The 22,126-nt window shown below is 41.8% G+C and overlaps 1 protein-coding gene across 1 annotated transcript in view; it reads left to right on the top strand.

Annotated features, from left to right (window-relative positions):
- Positions 1-22,126, top strand: part of BCO1 (beta-carotene oxygenase 1) — a 127,809-nt gene that overhangs the window by 55,885 nt on the left and 49,798 nt on the right. The window contains exons 6-7 of the mRNA XM_069216940.1: positions 8,790-9,010; positions 20,269-20,526. Coding sequence (XP_069073041.1) covers positions 8,790-9,010; positions 20,269-20,526 — 479 coding nt within the window. The remainder of the gene's footprint in view (positions 1-8,789; positions 9,011-20,268; positions 20,527-22,126) is intronic.

Raw genomic sequence — 22,126 nt, forward strand, 5'->3', positions numbered from 1 at the left:
TCAGTCAGTGAGATTTTACATGAAACAAAAATACTTTTGATTTAAAACAGATTTATGTCCACATGAAGTGGCTAGATTCTAAGTGCAATTTGCCTTGAGCATCGTAGCATTAGCCCATGAACATCAGCTTTAAAACATAGGTTCTAAATCTTCACTCAAAGGATTTTGGGAATGAACGTGGCATATATGAAAATAAGTGCATGGGCAAAAAAGAAATAACTAACAGGATGTCAAAACTGCTCTAAAGCAGAGGGAATCCATATAACTCTGCAAGAGTTGAATTATCACCTCATTAGCTAATCTTATCACAGTTCTAACACATGAACCTAGTCCTTACTCTGGAGGCAAAAAGAATCACCTGTCCTCTATACTATTTCGTAAACACATTGTCCCTGCATTTCAAGGAGTATTTTCCTTTTGACCAACATCACTTCCTATTAATAACATTGGCCGTGACATAGAGGGAGGGTGAAGAGGAATCCCCAAACTCAGAGCAATGGAGATTTCATGTAATTATTCAGGACAATAATAAGGTTTAACAATGCTAAAAAAAACACCTGAACCAAAGCTGGTGTGTGTTTGCATAACATCAACAAGGTAACCAATGTTATCCTATGGGAGAGGTAGGTCTTGCAATAGTCAAAAATGAATTTAAGAGTTTTTCACTACCAGGACATGTAGAACTTAAAAGTACATGTCAAACTTTTAAAACAGGCTGCACCATGGTCTATGGACTGACTAGGTTGACATCCAAGGCCCACTCGTCTGAGGAGAGACTGTGGCTCTGATCCTTCTTGACCACTCGGCAACCTACGATTCGGTCTTCCACCACACACTGTAGGAGGCTGGACTGGCTTGTAGTGAGTACCAAGGGGTACTTGCACCTTGTACCAGGCCCAGTTATCCCTTATTAGTGTATAGGGTGTCTAGCAGCTTAGGCTGATAGATAATGGTAGCTTAGCAGAGCAGCTTAGGCTGAACTAGGAGACGTGTGAAGCTACTACAGTACCACCTAGTGTCATATGCACAATATCATAAGAAAACACAATACACAGTTATACTAAAAATAAAGGTACTTTATTTTTATGACAATATGCCAAAGTATCTTAGAGTGTACCCTCAGTGAGAGGATAGGAAATATACACAAGATATATATACACAATAGCAAAAATATGCAGTATAGTCTTAGAAAACAGTGCAAACAATGTATAGTTACAATAGGATGCAATGGGGAAACATAGGGATAGGGGCAACACAAACCATATACTCCAGAAGTGGAATGCGAACCACGAATGGACCCCAAACCTATGTGACCTTGTAGAGGGTCGCTGGGACTATTAGAAAATAGTGAGAGTTAGAAAAATAACCCTCCCCAAGACCCTGAAAAGTGAGTGCAAAGTGCACTAAAGTTCCCCTAAGGACAAAATAGTCGTGTTAGAGGAATAATGCAGGAAAGACACAAACCAGCAATGCAACAACTGTGGATTTCCAATCTAGGGTACCTGTGGAACAAGGGGACCAAGTCCAAAAGTCACAAGCAAGTCGGAGATGGGCAGATGCCCAGGAAATGCCAGCTGCGGGTGCAAAGAAGCTTCGACTGGACAGAAGAAGCTGAGGTTTCTGCAGGAACGAAAAGGGCTAGAGACTTCCCCTTTGGTGGACGGATCCCTCTCGCCTTGGAGAGTCGTGCAGAAGTGTTTTCCCGCCGGAAGGACGCCAATAAGCCTTGCTACACGCAAATCGTGCGTTTGGCGTTTTTGGACGCTGCTGGGGCCCAGGAGGGACCAGGAGGTCGCAAATTGGACCTGAAGAGAGAGGGGACGTCGAGCAAGACAAAGAGCCCTCACTGAAGCAGGTAGCACCCGGAGAAGTGCCAGAAACAGGCACTACGAGGATGCGTGAAACGGTGCTCGCCGAAGTTGCACAAAGGAGTCCCACGTCGCCGGATACCAACTTAGAAAGTCGTGCAATGCAGGTTAGAGTGCCGTGGACCCAGGCTTGGCTGTGCACCAAGGATTTCCGCCGGAAGTGCACAGGGGCCGGAGTAGCTGCAAAGTCGCGGTTCCCAGCAATGCAGCCCAGCGAGGTGAGGCAAGGACTTACCTCCACCAAACTTGGGCTGAAGAGTCACTGGACTGTGGGGGTCACTTGGACAGAGTCGCTGGATTCGAGGGACCTCGCTCGTCGTGCTGAGAGGAGACCCAAGGGACCGGTGATGCAGCTTTTTAGTGCCTGCGGTTGCAGGGGGAAGATTCCGTCGACCCACGGGAGATTTCTTCGGAGCTTCTGGTGCAGAGAGGAGGCAGGCTACCCCCACAGCATGCACAAGCAGGAAAACAGTCGAGAAGGCGGCAGGATCAGCGTTACAGAGTTGCAGTAGTCGTCTTTGCTACTATGTTGCAGGTTTGCAGGCTTCCAGCGCGGTCAGCGGTCGTTTCCTTATCAGAAGGTGAAGAGAGAGATGCAGAGGAACTCGGCTGAGCTCATGCATTCGTTATCTAAAGTTTCCCCAGAGACAGAGACCCTAAATAGCCAGAAAAGAGGGTTTGGCTACCTAGGAGAGAGGAAAGGCTACTAACACCTGAAGGAGCCTATCAGCAGGAGTCTCTGACGTCACCTGGTGGCACTGGCCACTCAGAGCAGTCCAGTGTGCCAGCAGCACCTCTGTTTCCAAGATGGCAGAGGTCTGGAGCACACTGGAGGAGCTCTGGACACCTCACAGGGGAGGTGCAGGTCAGGGGAGTGGTCACTCCCCTTTCCTTTGTCCAGTTTCGCGCCAGAGCAGGGGCTAAGGGGTCCCTGAACCGGTGTAGACTGGCTTATGCAGAATTGGGCACATCTGTGCCCAACAAAGCATTTCCAGAGGCTGGGGGAGGCTACTCCTCCCCTGCCTTCACACCATTTTCCAAAGGGAGAGGGTGTCACACCCTCTCTCAGAGGAAGATCTTTGTTCTGCCATCCTGGGCCAGGCCTGGCTGGACCCCAGGAGGGCAGCTGCCTGTCTGAGGGGTTGGCAGCAGCAGCAGCTGCAGTGAAACCCCAGGAAGGGCAGTTTGGCAGTACCAGGGTCTGTGCTACAGACCACTGGGATCATGGGATTGTGCCAACTATGCCAGGATGGCATAGAGGGGGCAATTCCATGATCATAGACATGTTACATGGCCATATTCGGAGTTACCATGGTGAAGCTACATATAGGTAATGACCTATATGTAGTGCACGCGTGTAATGGTGTCCCCGCACTCACAAAGTTCAGGGAATTGGCTCTGAACAATGTGGGGGCACCTTGGCTAGTGCCAGGGTGCCCTCACACTAAGTAACTTTGCACCTAACCTTTACCAGGTAAAGGTTAGACATATAGGTGACTTATAAGTTACTTAAGTGCAGTGTAAAATGGCTGTGAAATAACGTGGACGTTATTTCACTCAGGCTGCAGTGGCAGGCCTGTGTAAGAATTGTCAGAGCTCCCTATGGGTGGCAAAAGAAATGCTGCAGCCCATAGGGATCTGCTGGAACCCCAATACCCTGGGTACCTCAGTACCATATACTAGGGAATTATAAGGGTGTTCCAGTAAGCCAATGTAAATTGGTAAAATTGGTCACTAGCCTGTTAGTGACAATTTGAAAGTAATGAGAGAGCCAAACCACTGAGGTTCTGGTTAGCAGAGCCTCAGTGAGACAGTTAGGCACCACACAGGGAACATATACATGCACACCTATGAGCACTGGGGCCCTGTGTGACAGGGTCCCAGTGACACATACATATAGGCCACAAACCTATGAGCACTGGGGTCCTGACCAGCAGGATCCCAGTGACACATAACAAACATACTGAAAACATATGGAAGTAGAATGTTCACCTAGCTCACACAATGTACCTGCACATGGTGAGCTAATGCTGAAGGACACTCATTTAGAATCAGTCATTTTCCTGTGCAGAAGGCTGAACATGTAAACAAAAAATGGATTCTTTTGGCTAATACAATTTCCTGAACTAAGGCTGCAAAAATATTTTAATGTGTTCCAGTCCTGGATAGTTTGTAATAGTTTTCTGTAGTTTTTAAAAAAGTAGTCTCAATATATTAACATTGTTGCTGATTTTAAAATGTTTTTATTTAAATACTTTTGAACGTAGTCATGTATATGTGTTACAGTGCTATATTTATATAGACAATACATATATATTTTTAATGTGTTTTATCATTTCATTATATAGCTCACAACAAAACTAATTTTGAAGCCAGTGCACAGTCATGCAGGGCGACATGACTACTAACAAGAGGTAGTAGGAAAAAGTAAAAAGAAAAGTTAAATGTCCAAATACCAACTCACTTGAAGGGTCACACTTCCACGGTAGCACAAATCTATTCATTTTAAGTATGAGATCAGCATGCAGTACGTTGCTACAAAATCTACTATATCTAATTTAATGTTACTATTTTAAAATGAAGGAGGTAGTAAGCAAGAAAGAGGAAAAGGGTGTGAAAAGGCAGTCCTGACATAGGTAGGGATCTTATTTATGTATATTTGAGAATTGTTAGAAAATGTGTCATTACTTTAGCTTTCCAGAGTACTAACGTTCTATGACAAAATGAAACCAATTGTTTGTTAATCTACTGTAGTCTTCTCCATTGGAAAAGATTTCAATTCTACAGTTTCTGTTCCAGCATAATGGCATGTTGGTCTGCCACACGTTTGTCATGATATACAAAGTTAGTGCTCTAGTTGTCCATTGGAACTCTGTGTTGAAGCTGCAGTGGAAAACTATGGAGTCAACTGACAGCCTGCTGCTCCTGTGGGAAGTACATGATTTAATTAGCATTTTAGACAGTTTCCTCTCATGTTCGAGGAAGATATTTTTGTAAGTTTAGAGAAAATGTGTCCTTATTTTAGCTTCTGGAGCACTTACCCTTATTCCCAAAGAAAATCATGAGAGAATACCAGGAAATTCCAGTAGAGGGTCATCATTTTTCACATCCTGAAGTCACCTTAGAATGGTATACAATTATTAAAATGAGTCAGTCGTGTTAGATCTGACCTATTTGGTGTGGCATGCCCCAACCTTTTTGCTTTCACCCTCATCTTTTGCTGAATTGTTTTTTTGGCTTTAGGACAACCAGTGTTAAAGTTCTTATGCTTTCTCCTTCAAACATGGATAAATTGGCCTACACATATTTAGCACATTTAATTTACTTGCAATTCCCTAGTAAATAGTACTACACGTAGCCAGGGCCTGTAAATTAAATGCTACTCCTGGACCTGCAACACTCATTGTGCCACCCACTTTAGTAGCCTTTTAAAACAAGTTTCAGGCTTGCCACTGCAGCTGTAGTGAAGTTTTAAACTGCAGTTTCAACCTTGCAAAAAATGTTAGCCAGGCCTAAACCTTCATTTTATTGCTTGTAAGTAAACCATAAGGATGGTCCTTAAGGCTTGAATGGCAGGGTGTATTGCAATTAAAAAGAGGACATGAGCGTATGACTTTCCCCTGGTCTAGTGCAACCAGATGACCCCGAGTGGCACTTTGTGCTTTTAGGTGTTGTTTTCACTAAAAACTTTGAAACTGCATATTTCCATTTCTCCCGACTCTTGCACTGCATATCTCCAGCTCTTCGGATTTTTGTCGTTCTGCTATATGTTTTATATTAAAATGTACTCTGTTTTTCTAAATTGATTTGCTTTCATTTTATCACTGTGAGTTGCATAAATAATTGACACATTGCCTCTAAGGTAAGCTTGAATGCTTTGTGGTAAGCTATCAGAGGGTTGAGCACAGGTTAATTTAGTGACTTGTGGTTCACCCTCACAAAGATAGTAGTTGTTACCTGAATGGGACTTCCACCACCCTCTACCAATAAATCAATTTCAAACATGTCATCATCAACAAATATTATATATTGTGAATACAATCTATTATCACCCTTTCTATCTGCACCTCTTTGTAATCTGAGGCTTTCACTACAGTGTATTTCAGTGGGGCAGAAATGGCAGTGCCTTATCACCAGAAAAAAAATCCAAAAACCGTATTCTTGTAAACCTTCCCATAAATAATCCAATGAAAATCACAATGCCAGATAGGTATTAAACACGACAGAGTAGGGCAGCCAAGTTGCCCCAGGACCCTTTGGCTGCACCCTGATCAGCACCTACATGAGAGTGGCCTACCCGTTGGAAAATATTGTTTAAATAAGAATTGTTTGGAAGCTGTCTATTGGACGATCCCACCAGGCCTTCTTCATATACATGGGAACCTTTTCAAATGCACATGGATCTTCAAATGTTTCATACCTTAACGCCCCCATACCTCATTCAAGGGTGCTACTCAAATAATACAATGTGATTGAATTGAAAATGTCTTATTTCAGGCCTTTCTTGTGTATTAATAGGGCGTGTAGGTCACACAGGTATTTAAACATTATGCAACTTATATTCTTAGTTTGAGCAATGACTGAAGTCCCCATGCTTTACAAAAGGGAACTGAAAAATGTTGGATTAGTAAAGGTGGATGCATACTGGTCGACTCACCTGCACTTTGAGGGTGCTACCCATATTCTGGCTTGTTCATCAGAAAACCTTTCCTTTTCACAGCATAAGTAATCTGAGGCACTGTCAAGAATGTGGCGGGTGGTGTCTGGGAAGACTGGGGGGAATGAGCTGCGTGTTTGATGGCATGTCAGATCTGTGGTAAGCCTGTAGTCTCCTGCCTAGAGAGAAAGGAAGCGGAGGGTAGACAGGCATTATCACAGAATGTGTATACTCCTTAAATTCAAGTGACACATTTCCTGGCCTACATGTCCCCAGGATAAAGGAAAGAATTGATAAAGGTGAGGTCAGCAAAAAAGAAGAAAATGTGCCACCTCACATGTAGGTGTATTGGATGACAGAGATAAGAACCATGCAGGAACAGGGTGCCAATAGTGGGCACAGGATATAGCTATTTAACCCCTGTGATTATACTCTTATAATGAAAGTTATTGCAGCATTCAGTATATTTGATCCACAAGCTGGTAACGGTTGATGGGCTAATCAATAATCAAAAAGCTGCATACTGACAATGGAATAGTTTAAGGGCAGTCCAAGAAAGCAAACTGCAGATCGTTGCTTTACTCATTGATTCTAAGTTATTTCAGATGGCATGTTAGGTGTCAGAAGCTTACCTTCTTTTTCGTGCACTGTAATTGTTTTCTCATTCTTCATGTAGAACTAGAAGAACTTGGAAGCACAGGAAATAACAGGACTGGATAAGCTGATTATTCCTGATACAAGGCAGCTTGACGTTTTAGTTTCATATGAGTTCTCTCTGCCTAATATAGGATGTTCGGAGCAAATCTGAACTTTTAGCTAGATGCACAAGCCAGAAATCAAGCAATGATGTCTTTGATTCTAAATACATTAATTTATAAGATTTGTACAAGGTAAAAGTGATAACATTAAAAGGGAACAATGCAAAGGAAGCAGAAGCTCCTGTCAATGTAGTGTAAAATGCACCATTGTCCATGACACTTTAAAGTATGTTCCCGGGGGAGACAACCAATACTCCCAGAAATGTTCTGATCAAAGAAAAAGTACGATTTTCCATGTTCCAAACACTTCCTTCTTAAGAGACACCTTCAATTCCATAAGGTGAACTTTAATTAATTTTAATGGTGTCCTGTGTTACTGGGCCAGTGGGCTTTAAATTCCAGCATTTCCCAAAAATACTATAAAAACTCTTTAGGGGAGTCTGCCCCCATAAAGAGATTTTTAAGTTACGGCAAAGCCCTGTGTCACAATAATACAAAGGATCCAGGCGTGGTCTTAGAAAGCCAGAGCTTTCTGACAGTTGTTGACTTGTCCTGCTTTAATCAAACAAATTAGCAAATTGGCTAGAACTGGAAAAAACTATTTATTGTTAAAGAAAGGCAGAGAACTTGATGCTGTGATATTGACATTTGGAAACTCACTTTAAAATACACCCTTGTTCCAAAATTTCCACTGTAGGTTCTCTTCATTACCCTGTGACCCACTAAGGTTATTTGTCTCTCGATCTCGTTTGGGTCATGAAAAGATGACATGAATGTAAATGTTTGTTTCAGTATGTTAACAGTAAATCAAAAGTAGACTACTTTCTTTCAAAGACAGGCAGAGGTGAGCTGGTGCTGGCTCTTCCACTCCTGGGTGATCCAGTGGTACTTACAAGATACTTTCCGCCATGGTACTGTGGTCACAAACAAAGGCTCCAGACAAAGGTGACAAACAAGATAGACAAATGTGGGTCATCATAAATCACAAAGCTATGGACAAGTGTCAAGACTGTGCTATAACATTTGCTCTGTTGTCATGTAGATTTAACAAAGCCAGTCAAACCTCAGATATTGCTTGGTAGGGACCCTCTTCTTCTTTGTCTGCAATTCATGAATCTATAATAATGTTCACCCATACTGGTCCAAAAATAACACTAATCAAATAATGATATTAATCTCTTTTGATAAGTACAACTTCCTCAAGCCTGTGCTCACCAGGAATCATTCTAAGATAAAATAGTCACCATACTTTTGACAATGTATTGTTACTTTACTGATCAACAGCTGGTCCTTTTGCCTTGATTCTAGGGTGAAAGCCCTCAATGTACAGCAACAGGATGGATTTCATTTATGTAGCAGTTTACGGGAACTTACTGCTTTCTAATGTTTAGATCGTGAAGCCTCATTATGCCTCTCAATAGTAAAACTGTTCAGCACACTCACAGTAACCATTGTGTTCAGAATTAATTATACATTTGATATTGAAACCATACTTTGTTCTCTCAGAGAAAGAGAAGAAGAAATCCTGTGTGAAGTATGCTGAGGTGATGTGCTCTATTCCTTCGCAAGGCCTTCTAAGCCCCAGCTACTACCACAGCTTTGGAATGTCGGAAAACTACATCATCTTCTTGGAGCAGCCTTTCAAACTTGACATTATGAAACTGGCCACAGCGTATTTCAGAGGAGTTAACTGGGCTTCGTGCCTTAGTTTCCACAAAGATGAGAAGGTAACAAAAAATTTGCTGAGGCAGCAGCAGTACATGTAAGCCAATGTTTACTACGCAGCACTATCCGAGTCATAAAATGAATCCACAATTACCAATATACCATAGAAAATAATGAACCATATTTTCAAAAGCTGTTTAGTAGCTAATGGTAGTGAGATATGAACTAGTATCTTCAAGTATTTTCCAGTTCTGCCACCTGAAAGGCAGATTGTGTAATCTTGATTTGCTTGCTCAATCTGCTTTTCTGTAATTGCTATACTTTGGATGATACTTGTTGATACCGGACACAGACCATCACTTTAACCCCTTGGGTGCCAAGGACGTAATAATTACATCCGTGACTGTGGCGCTGAGGTGCCCGAACATAACCATTATATCCTAGTGCTGGCCCTCGCTCCCCCCGAGTGCCACACCCCCATTCACCCATGGCAGGGCTGGGAGGGGAATCGCTTCCCCTTCCACCCTCGATCCCCTCAACTCCCCCCCAGTGACGTCGCGCGCTGACCTCATCAGAGGCCACCCCAGCGCACTGGAAGCTCAGCTTCCAGCACAGTTTGGAAGAGAAATGCAGAAGCATTTCTCTTCCGATCATGTGATGGAGGCCGGAGAGGCTTCAAAGGGAAGGAAAGGAATTTCCTTCCCTCTGATGTCTCCAAGAGCATTTCAGCAGCCAGGTCCCACTAGACACCAGGGCTAATTTTTCAAACGGAACTTGGCATAAGGGGAGTGACCCCTTGAGCAAGGGTTGCTCCACAGGGGGTGCAATTATTTTCAAGGCCATTTATGCCCCCCCCCCCGGGGGCAGATCGACCCATTGTTATTAGGCCGATCTGCCCCCGGGTGGGGGGGGGGGGGGGGCAGAAACCTCTAGGGGTAGTTTTGTTTTTTTCTTTTTTAAGAGGTGGGGAGCAACCCCTTAGGAAAGGGTCACTCCCCTGTGTGGCACATTTATTTTAGGCCATTTCTGCCCCCCTTGGGGGCAGATCAGACTATTTTTATTAGACCAGTCTGCCCCCAAGGGGGGCAGGAATCACTTAGGCACCAGGGATTGGTGTGTGTATGTGTCAGTTTTGTTTGGGGGGGCAGCCCCTTGGGCAAGGGTCACTCCCCATGGAGGCACATTACAGTTTGCTATCGGCCTATTTTTGGAAGGCTCATCTGCCCCCAAGGGGGGAAGAAAGCCCACCAGAGACCAGGGAAGATTATTTTTTTTTAAAGAGTGTGGGGCATGACCATACCCCCACCCCTAATAAATGGGGCCAAAGTTGTTCTGCCCACCGGTGGGCAGATGGGGCAACTACCCCGGATTCACTCCCGGGGGGGGGGGGGGGGGAGGCAGAAAACCTGCTAGATGCCAGAGAATTAAAAAAAATATATATATATAGTGAGGTGGTGGCTACCAACCAGTATGGGCATGGTGATGTCCCACCCCATTTGAAGGGGGTAACAGTCTTTCAGTTCTCCCCCGAAAACATCTTGTCCCACGGCAAGCAAGAGGACATTCGATTATTTTGTGTTTTGGTTTCTCATTTGGGCCCAGAGAGCTGTCTAACTCTCAAAATCGTCCCACTTGGAATAATGAGGGCTGCACTTTTTGGACTTTGGGACGCTGCCATGTAGAAAAATCCACAAGACCTAAACACATCTGAAAACTAAACATCTGGGTGAATCCAGGGTAGTGTGCTTCACATGCACCCGCACCATTTTCTTAACCACAATGAACTGTAACCCCCGTAAAAACAAGTAGTTTTGTATTTGATAATTTTGATGTGTCCACATAGTGTTTTGGGGCAGTTCCTGTCGCGGGCACTAGGCCTACCAATGCAAGTGAGGTACCATTTTTATCGAGAGACATGGGGGAACACCGACTAGCAGAACAACTGTTCTTGCCCCTTGTCTTTCTCTACATTTTTTCCTTCCAAATGTAAGACAGTGTGTAAATAAAGACGTCTATTGAAGAAATGCCCTGTAATTCACATGCTAGTATGGGGACCCCAGAGTTCAGAGATGTGCAAATAACTACTGCTTCTCAACACCTTATCTTGTGCCCATTTTGGAAATACAGAGGTTTTCTTGACACCTCTTTATATTTCACCAAATGAATTGCTGTATACCCGGATTAGAATGAAAACCCTTTGCAAGGTGCAGCTCATTTATTGGCTCTAGGTACCTAGGGTTCTTGATAAACCTACAAGCTCTACATATCCCTGCAACCAGAAGAGTCCATCAGACGTAACAGTATATTGCTTTCACAAATCTGACATCGCAGGAAAAAGTTACAGAGTAAAACGTAGAGAACAATGGCTGTTTTTTTCAGCCCAATTTCAATATTTTTTAATTTCAGCTGTTATTTTCTGTAAGAAAACCTTGTAGGATCTACACAAATGACCCCTGGCTAAATTCCAAATTTTGTCTACTTTTTTAGAAATGTTTAGGTCTCCGGGATCCAGCATTGGTTTCATACCCATTTCTGTCACCTCCTGAAAGGAGGCTACAAGCACAAAAAATAGTAGAAATAGGGTATGTCCCAGTAAAATGCCAAAATTGTGTTGAAAAATGTGGGGTTCTGATTCAAATATGCCTGTTCCTGAAAGCTGGGAAGATGGTGATTTTAGCACTGCAAACTCTTTGTTGATGCCATTTTCAGTGAAAAAAACAAAAGCCTTCTTCTGCAGCCCTTCTTTCCCATTTTATATTTTGGCTAATTTCTTGGTCTCCTTCAGGGGAACCCACAAAGTCCGGGTACTTCTAGAATCCCTAGGGTGTTGGGAAAAAAGGATGCAAATTAGGCATGGGTAGCTTATGTGGACAAAAAATTATGAGGGCCTATGCACGAAATGCCACAAATAGCCCAAAAAAGGCCTGGCACCTGAGGGGGTGGGGGGAGCCTGGCAGCAAAGGGGTTAAGCCCATGATTTCAAGTTGTGAAGGTCTGTTTGGGGTATTTCCAAGAACTGGTAAATATCATTATCCCATGATGTGAAAGTTACTGGGTTTGGTAAATACATATTCTAGGTTTTGACCTTAGAAATGATGCATAACAGGATCAATCAGGATTTAAAACTCTGAATTTTGGGTGTTTTTTTGTCTCTTTTGTGTTTACCAAGGTATTTTCTCCTAATAAATTGGGCAACCTTGCAGGACACTATTTAGCAGATGGAAACACTAACCATCTAAATGAACAGGACCAAAATAAACAAAATAGTCTCCCTAAAGTCTCCGCATTACAGCACTAACAAAACTGAAATACCCCAACGTGAGGGAATTAAGGGTGTGCAAGTCAGGGGGTACTAAAGCAGTTTAATCAAGGGCTTTAGATATCAGATATCCTTTAGGCAGCTTCTATGGGCACTAGAATCTTATCATTTTCAGCATTCTCCTTATAAACTGCAAGGTCTAGCAACCAAACAACCACATGGGTTGGACGGCTTAGCATTCATGTCACAGTCACCCAGTGTTTGGCCAGCAATTTGCCAATGGGGCAAGTCTCCTAAAGGAAAACTTAGCACATGGCCAAGGAGTGCCGTTAGATGTTCTGGAGCAAAACCAGCATCAATTATTTGAGTATATGTATCAAAGACCAGTGCCTAATAGTCTCCAACACCTGCACTTGACCATGACAGAGCCATAAATCCTGCAAATCCTGCAGTGCCTACATCCACGACATTCCTTAAGTAGTAGTGGGTCAAACTTAGGTTACCTTACTAGTGAGCAAGATACATAATGAAAAATTTGAAATGCAACTGAATGTGTCCGATTTAGACTAGATTTGGGAAGTATGAGCAGGGCAATAATGTATATTGGTAGGCTTCACACCAAGGTCTATTCCCATCACCCTCTGGCACTAAACAAAACATAAATCCTGCAGTCCATAGAAGTAGGTGGTTGCAGCACATATCTGTAACACCTTGTGACATGTCAGGGTAGGGTAAGACATTAAATAACAGTATATATTCACAAGGTTGCACATGGAAATACTCACTGACTGCCTGCAACTTAAGATGTAACCTGAAGAAGAACAAAATAAAAATGCTGAAGCAACCCCTTTATCTTTTATTAATCTAACAATATAAACCATGTCTTGTCATAGATGTCAACCAGACTGGACAGCAAAAGGTTGAAATAAGAAGTTTTGAAATTTTATTCTTGCAGTAAATACATGCAAACTACTTCATCGTGGTTTTGCATTGCGGACTGCGATCTGCTTGAATTAGTGCCCCTGGAAGAATCTTACAAAGATGCATGCTCTACCTGTTGACAACATTACAGGTGCACCTGCTGAGCAATGAAGTGTGGCGTGCAATTTTGGAGCTTGTATACTAGAAGCCATACAGGTGTTACACAACCCATTTATGGCTTTCTTGCTTACTTCATGTACAGGACATACACGATCCAGTCCAGAGAGACTTCTACGCTTTTCAAATGAACAGGCTTCACTCTGTGCCACAATCACATGTTTTGCCTCCAGTGCTCAATTTGTAAAAGAATGAGTGCTGGTACCCGAAGCCCTGCTCGAAAGCCTACATGTGGGAGTGCCTACTACCAAGGTTGAATAGTCTTAAATCCAGCTTATCTATCTTTACTCCACTACCAGACACTGCCTTCTTCATTATCTCTCTCTTGCTGGTTCCCGCTTTCTCCCTCTGTGACAGTTTTTCTGTCTTTCATTTTGTTCATCTTTCTGCTTTGTGTGTTCCTCCCTCTGTTGCTTTTGGTAAATGTCTGATGTGGAAAATGCTTTGTGTGAATATTTTTATGAGTGAAAACATTGAAAACTTAGGCTAAGCTTTAGAGGATATTTACTCTCTATTTATGGGCCCACTGAAAACAGTTTGATTGTATGCTTCATTGTGCATATCTGCCTTTTATTCTCTTTTAAAAATTGGGTTCCTGTCTGGCAGAGGTATGCTCCCTGTCCAAGTAGGAGCCACAATTGTAGGTAAGCCAGATACACACCCTAAATTAATCTGTACTCATCCCCTAGTAGCTTGGCACAGAGCAGTCAGGCTTAACTTAAGAGGCAATGTGTAAAGTATTTGTAGAACACTTCAAACAGTAAAACAGTGAAAACACCTCACAAAAAGATACCACACCTGGTTAGAAAGATAGTGTTTATTTTAATGAACAAAACAAGATGAAAATGACAAAAATCCAGTGAGTCGAAGTCAAGATGTAAACTTTTAAAGATTTAACTTATAATGCCTAAAAGCATAAAGCACCAACTTGGGATATCTGATCACTGTAGACCTGGTGAAACTTTCAAGCCAACCGCAATGGAGCACGGGTCAGATACAGTCCCAGACAAGTCCGGCTGATGTTTTATCTTCTCCAGACTAGAGACAAAAGTACCGTTCACAGTCATGATGAGCCCAAAAGCTTGATTTCAGGGGCCACAAAACCACTTCCAAGGGCCAAGGACCTGAGAGGTGCCTCTGGGGGTCAGGAGCATTTTGAAGACGGGTCCAGGAGCTGTGGAGAGCCTTTTATGTTCATGAGGATCAGATTAGGGGCCAGTGGTCTAGCCCTTTGAGTCACTCTGGGTCCTGGGTTCAAGATAGAAGGTTGCAGGTTTACTTCTCCTTCCCCAGGCAAGAGCCCAGTAAAGCAGGAGTCAAGCAGAGTAGCAGATCAGCAGAGTGGCAGTCCTTGCGGGAGCACAGCAATCCTTCCTGGCAGGGCATCCACAGGTCTGCATGTGTACTGAGTTGGTGTTTTTTGAGGTCCAGTACTTATTCTTTGGTGCCTTTGTTCTGGAAGGTGGGAGAAACTTCTGGACAGTGACTCTGAAGTGCAGAGATTCCCCTTCCTCCCCTGGCCTGGCTTCAAGCTGCCTGGAGTGACAATACAGGGTTATGAGGCTTATTGTGAGGGGACAGGGCACAGCCTATTATGGTGCAAGTGGGCTGTGCTTAGCTCCACCCCCATCAAGCCAGTTAATGGCCCATCAGGGCCCATCAAGTCACACCTAAGCTACCATTGTGTGTGGCTGTCTAGAGAGAATGCATACCTCTAGCTGTCATTCCACCCCAGACATGTATTAGAAACAGGCTGCTGGCACAGAGGGCTAAGAGCAGGAAAATACCAACTTTCTAAAAGTAGCATTTTCAAACCTGTAACAATAAATCCGACTTTACTATTAAAGAGGTACTTATCATTACAGATTTACCCCTTCCCAACCAGGAATTACAGTTTGTTAAATATAATATAAATATAATAAGGTATCCCCAAGGGCACCCTATGGGAGGAGTAGGCCTCACAGTAGTGAAAAACAAATTTGAGAGTTTTTCACTACTAGGATATGTAAAACTTAAAAGTATATATACTGCCTTTTAGTTACATAGCACCATGCCCTATGGGATACCTAGTGCCTACCTTAGAGGTGACTTATATGTAAAAACTTGGCACTTGTATAGCGCACTACTCACCCGTTAGGGTCTCAAGGCGCTGTATGCATACCTTTGTGGAACCCATCCTGGCTTTTCCCTGTGAGGCACCCACTCCTGGACAGCCCCAGGGTGAAGCCAGGCATCCAAGCGCTGTGAGGGCCATTGGGGAGATTAAGCAAGCAAGCTATTGCGCAGAGTTACAGAGTGGGACCCATTCATTAGATTAGGCACTGAGGCGAGAATTATCTGGTCCAAGGGAATTGAGCCCAAGACCCGCCGAGATGGGAATTGAACCCTGGTCCCGGGCCAGATCTCTGCATCAGGGTCTGCTGCTCTAACCATTGTGCCACACTTCTCCATATGTAATAAAAGGGGAGTTTAAGGATGGAAAGGAGTTTTAAATTCCAAGTCGACATGGCAGTGTAACACTGCATTCAGGCTGCAATGCCAGGTCTGGGACATGTTTTAAAGTGCTACTTAAGTGGGTGACACAAGCAGTGCTGCAGGCCCACTAGTAGCATTTAATGTGCAGGACTTGGACACATGTAGCACTCTCTATTAGGGGCTTATCAGTAAATTAAATATGCCATTTACAAACATACCAATCAAAGAACGTTTTAGGGAGAGTGCGCATGTACTTTAGTTCTGGTCAACAAAACAAATTCAGCTAAAAGTGGAGGGAAAAGGCAACAACGTTTGGGGCTGGCCCTTCAGAGAGGGCAAGTTTGGTTGTATGCTTCATTTTACAGATCTGCCTTTTATTCTCCGACTGGTGTCAAACAAAATGAGAAAGTATTGCTGGAATTATTCTCATCAATATCACATGCATATAATACAAGCCCCAGCATGAATACCTTTTATCTGCAACCAGATTAAACTATTGTTAACTTAAATGAACTGTAGGCAAATGATATCTGTATATGCTGTGTTTCAAAATGATGTCTTTGCTAAAATCAATTAAATAGATGTAAAAAAATGGAGAAATGCTGATAATTAATAGGGCACTGCATCAGATTGATTTTAATTCTTATGCGTTCCAAAGCATTTTTTAGTGGTAGGTATAGTATCAAATACTGTATACCTATTTGCAGAGACACTACTCTGTCATTTGGGTTGATTTCATAGATGTAGTGTAAATGAGGGATGAAAGAGTGGCTTTGAAGGTAAAAGCTTAAGTTCAACACACCTGGGTGCGACTTCATTCAAAGCAGGCTCAGAATTTCTAAAGAGAAAAGAAGATTGGGAGATTAATTCGTACAAGCCCAGCAGGAGATTCTTTTTGGGGGTTATCATATCTGTCATCAAATTTCACCAGGTAGTGTCACCACTTCACTCCTCACTACTAAAGCTTTGACAGGAATATCTTCCATTTCTGCAGCAGATGAGACATGTCGAGAAACATGAAGGAAACCTTACTTCCTCAAGACATATGTCCTTTGTTGAGCCTATGTTGACTTCTGCCAGCAAAGTGACAATCTGAGTCAGTTTGAAACTCTTATTAAAGAACATGAGATTGATCTGTTGCTTCCTGAAAACATACCTCTGACTGTTGAAATTTGTATATCGATGTCAGAGTTACTTTAATGGGCTATATGTCCATTAAAGTAGCATGGGAGTGGGGTTATGTCTAATTATGGGCGGTCTTCGATTAGAATAATCTCCCACTGGCATCAATGATTGTTGGCAAATTGTATGACTTAAGTAATGTATGTATGAATGGAATATTTGGATGTGGTAATGACTGTTTTCGCTATGGGTAACCAGTGATAATAGCTAATTGACACCAGTGCAGTATCTCAAGAAACATGTTTCCTTCTCATAAAATCAGAGGATCCATGGTGACACAGCATATATATAACATCTCTTTCAAAACTAGGTTCTCTGTCATTGCTACTAATGATTTGTATTTGCAGACTATTTGGAGATGCCATGCAACATGGAATAGAGCATAGGCTTATGATAAACACCCCCTTTTCCGCACCCCTTATTCAACATGTTTATTTAAGAAAAGTATCTGTGCAAGAAAACATTGCGCACTATTGCTAAATGTTTTTACAATGTTGATAAAAATTTATTCTCACAGAAGTAAATAATAGGTATGCTCACTCACATCTTCAATCATGCTCCAAGAGTATTCTTCTTAATATAAATCTGTTGTATACATTAACCAATATTTCCCCAAGTGTGTGACTACAGAGGTTGTCTTCTTCACTGAGATCAGGTCCTCTGATCACTTTGTCTTAGGTTAAATAGGAACACAGTGTGAGTGTGTTCATGTTTGCTCACAATGCAATGTGTGTGCTATGCATTCATGAGTGCCTCGCCTGTGTATAACAATAAGGGCTTTGGGATTGCATATGTATGATTCATGTCTACCTTTGAATATAGTGAACAACATGATTTGATTTATATAATTTCAGCTGTTAACTCACAACTTTGATTGAAAAGGTAAAACCTATTTCTAACTTTGTATAAGTCTTTACATAGGGCCTGATTTAGAGTTTGGCAGATGGGGTTACTCTGTCACGAATGTGACGGATATCCTATCTGCCATATTATGATTTCATAATATCCTATGGATATCGTAATATGGCAGATGGGATATCCGTTACATTTGTGACTGAGTAACCCGTTCGCCAAAACTTTAAGCCAGGACTATAGTGTTTAGACTAGGGAACCCCACTGTGCTGATGACAGTCTGAAACCATTTACAGGCTAATTAATGGGCTGATCCTCGTATCTAAACAGGGTCCCTGAGCTAGATACAGAGAGTAACACACAGGGAAGCAATACTATGAGTATAACGTAGTTTACTCTCCATGAATTTTATACAATCCAAACTACAACGCATAATTGTAGCATCAAAGCAGTAACTTTATTGTGCTGTTTAAATATCCTCTCATGTATGAGGCGGTTGTAAATTTGTATGTATACTATTTTGTGATTTTGTTGGTTCTGTGTTTTTTGTTTATTTTTGCGTATCTGCTGGTATGTTATTTATGTTTTCATATATGTATGTTTCATTTAGGTTAGGGGGTTGTATTATATTTTTTTGGGTTGATTCTATGTTGATTATATCATGTGCGAACTGAATGTTTAATTAGCTATAATAAATATCTAAATTGAAATATATTGTAAGTTGTATATTTGAATTTAAGATTTCCATTCCTATGTTTGCTATGTTAATGGAGAGTAAACTACGTTATACTCATAATTAATGGGCTGAAACATGTCAGCAGCTTGAAGGATGACAGAGACTTAGGGCCACATGTACGTACAATTTTGCACGTCGCAAATGGCGAATCGGGCCATTTGCGATGTGCAAAATGCACTGTCCCATGTACCAAACCATTTTTGCGATTCGGTAAACATTTTACCGAATTGCAAAAAAGGAATTGCGACTCGCAATTAGGAAGGGGTGTTCCCTTCCTAATTGCGACTCGCAGTCCCATGTATGATTGTTTTGTGACCGCAAATGCAGTCGCAAAACAATCGCAGTTAGCACCACTGTCACACTGATGCTAACCCTTTCGCAAACGGGAAAGGGTCCCTATGGGACCACTTCCCCTTTGTAAATGTCAGTCAAAACATTTTTTCAGAGCACGGACCACTCCCTGCTCTGAAAAAAAGAAACAAAAATGTTTCATTTTTTGCTTTTGAAATGCATCTCGTTTTCCTTTAAGGAAAACGGACTGTATTTCAAAAGCAAAAAAAACTGCTATATTTAAAAGTAGTCACAGACATGGTGGTCTGCTGTCTCCAGCAGGCCACCATCCCTGTGAGGGCTGCCATTCCCAAGGGGGTCGCAAATTGCGACCTACCTCATGAATAGTTATGAGGTAGGCATTTGTAACCCCCTTGCGAGTCGCAAATAGTGTAATTGACACTATACGACATTCGGTTTTGCGACTCGCAAATTGCGAGTCACAAAACTGAAGGTTGATACATGTAGCCCATAATTCTTTTCCCATGTTCTTGACTTTTAATCAAACCGGCATACCATTGAATAAAGGGATCTCTCTGGATTTACATAGAGGTGTCTTTACATGATAATCTGAATTCTTTGTTTATTCAGTCAACCTTATCTTAAACTCCCTCTCATTGAAGTTCAGACAATGTGAGATGAGGTAGCCTATGATGAAGCATGCCACAGAAGTGTAGCATATAATGTGTATTGTCCCCAGTTAGGCCCTTTTCTTTGCAGTAGACAAGTTGATCCTACATATTATCGCATTCTTTGTGTGATTTATTCTTATTAAGTTTCACATTGATTTTCTACTATTCCAATTTTTACTTTTTACTGAATACGTTTTGTAAAAGCGCTTTGGATGCAGTTGCTATATAAATTTAAATAAATAACATCAGTCAATAAATAGATTGTTCCCATAGAGGTGGCGGAAAAAGGGATCCACAAACCATTTTTTATTGGTGTTGATGAGTATGCCTCCCCTCTCCCGAAACATTGGTAAGATATATACAGTGTGATAATGGACAGGTGTAATAGAGAAGAACGTGCAAAGAACAGTCAGCGACTACAGTTCTGTGAAATGTGCTCATCACAGAATTAGAATTTTTGAGTCGCTGATGCTCCCAGAACCTGAAGACTCAGAAGCCAATCCTGGTGAGGCCAATACAAAATTCTAATCTTCCAAGACAGAAAGTGGAGTACATATAAATTGTATAGTGTTAACACCTGTTGTTTACAGTGCGTAGGAGTGAAAAAAACTAATGGTATGATATGTAGAACATTATACAACACAACTTTTACATGCATTACAAAGCATGTTGCCTTATTTAGTTTGTTGCTTTGCTATTTGTCAGCACATAGTGTACAACCTTTTACCCTGTGTTTTCCTTTCTCACTCTTGTCAGACCTGGATACACATTGTAGATAAGCGAACAAAAAAGACTCTCTCAACCAAATTCTACACAGACTGCATGGTTGTTTATCACCACATCAATGCTTACGAAGAGGACAACCACATCGTTTTTGACGTCATTGCCTACAAAGACAATAGTTTGTATGACATGTTCTACTTGGCAAACCTCAATGAGAACTTCGATGAGCAGAATGTTCTCACCTCGGTGCCCCTCTGCAAGCGCTTCGTGATTCCATTGCAGCATGACAAGGTAATGTCATCTTATTAATTTTTTATGATGAGGCATGATCGTAGTTTTTTTTCTAGTGATGTATAAAACCAAATGAGTATCGAGGTCTCCTAGTCTTTACAGTTTACAATGTGGAGTATATTCTACAGCACCCCAACTCGCCATTCATCTGGTATTTAGAACTCGATAAGGCTGATTTATTATCTCAGTGTCTTGATGGATATCAGTTAGGAGTAACCATGAGTAGCAGCCATGCCTCCTGACTTGCCTTTTGGCAGCCATTGCATTGCCCTTGCTTTTCTTCATCTCACGGCCAGCCATTATGAAGGCATCATCAGGGCAAAAAGTGAGAAGGGTTCCAAAAACTCCAGTTGACCTTCTGTAAATACTATCATTGTCATTCCTTAGGACCTCAAAAACAAATAATTGTCTATGGAGGGACTATGGATGGAACACAAGGTCAATCCTGTGATGTCACAGGGTTAGCTAAAGGCTGCATGTCAGTTTTCTTTCCCTTGTCCTTTGGGTGAATCGACCTAGAGTGATGTCTACATCAAATCATACACTCTCTTGGTTGATCTGATCTGCTAAAAGCATAAAACAGATATGAGAAATGTAAATGTCTGTATCTAGGTATATCCGTATGGCAGAGAGAAGTTTATGTGATGTTAAATGTTTAATGTGAAACTGCTGAATAGTAAAATCTGGATGTTATTTTTACCTCACCCACTGATTTGATAACATCATAAATAACTTCATGAATTCACTTATCATTGACAGCCTATGAAATGTTATCCTCCGAAACCCTTCGAGAATGTGTAGTCTAGAAAGCACTTTAAAGTATCCTTCACCCAGGCCTGAAACTGACATTAGTTGTATAAAGTAGTCACCTCTGTAACTGACCAGTCTGATCACATTCTGGTTGCAGGTCAAAGGACAAGGTGTATATTGTGAAAACAAAAAGGACAACAACAGGGAAATTAAAAATACAGTTCTAAATAAAATGATTGAAATATAGACAGTGTGAAGTCAAAAAGAAATGGTAATATGCTTAGTGTTATGCATGGTGAATAAGTGAGATTTCCTTTAGCGTCTTAATAAGTGAAGCAGCAGAGGACAAAATTGGCCACTGCTTCTGCAAATAAGTAGTGTGCTGCCTGCTGGATTTTCTTCACTATTCACAGCAACACACAAAAGGAGAACCTGCACTTTGGAGGATTATGATATAGTGTGGGCAGGAGGGATTACCTCTTACATTTCAAAGAAGTAAAAAATGAAGCAGTTCTATGTGGGGAGTGCTAAAAGAACCACAGCTGTCACATGTTCCCATCCTGACATGGTGCAAGGAAATTATCAGGTTTGGAAATAATACTCTAATTTGCAGCAATGTCTAAACTTGCTCCTACTGAAAAAAGGGCTATGATTAAACATGCTGTACTGGTAAATATAATATTTATCACACCTGTTAAAATCCATTATGCCATGGTCCAGACTTTAAAGGTTGGTATAAAAACCACCTGTTACAAGTTTAGGCCTAAATAATTTGGCGTATAATTGAGGCGTTTTGCATCAGAATATGCATTTCAGGGAGTGTGGCCAAACTAGGAATGGAGCAGGATGC

This window comes from Pleurodeles waltl, chromosome 12 (genome assembly GCF_031143425.1).
Source record: "Pleurodeles waltl isolate 20211129_DDA chromosome 12, aPleWal1.hap1.20221129, whole genome shotgun sequence".
Classification (NCBI taxonomy): Eukaryota; Metazoa; Chordata; class Amphibia; order Caudata; family Salamandridae; genus Pleurodeles; species Pleurodeles waltl.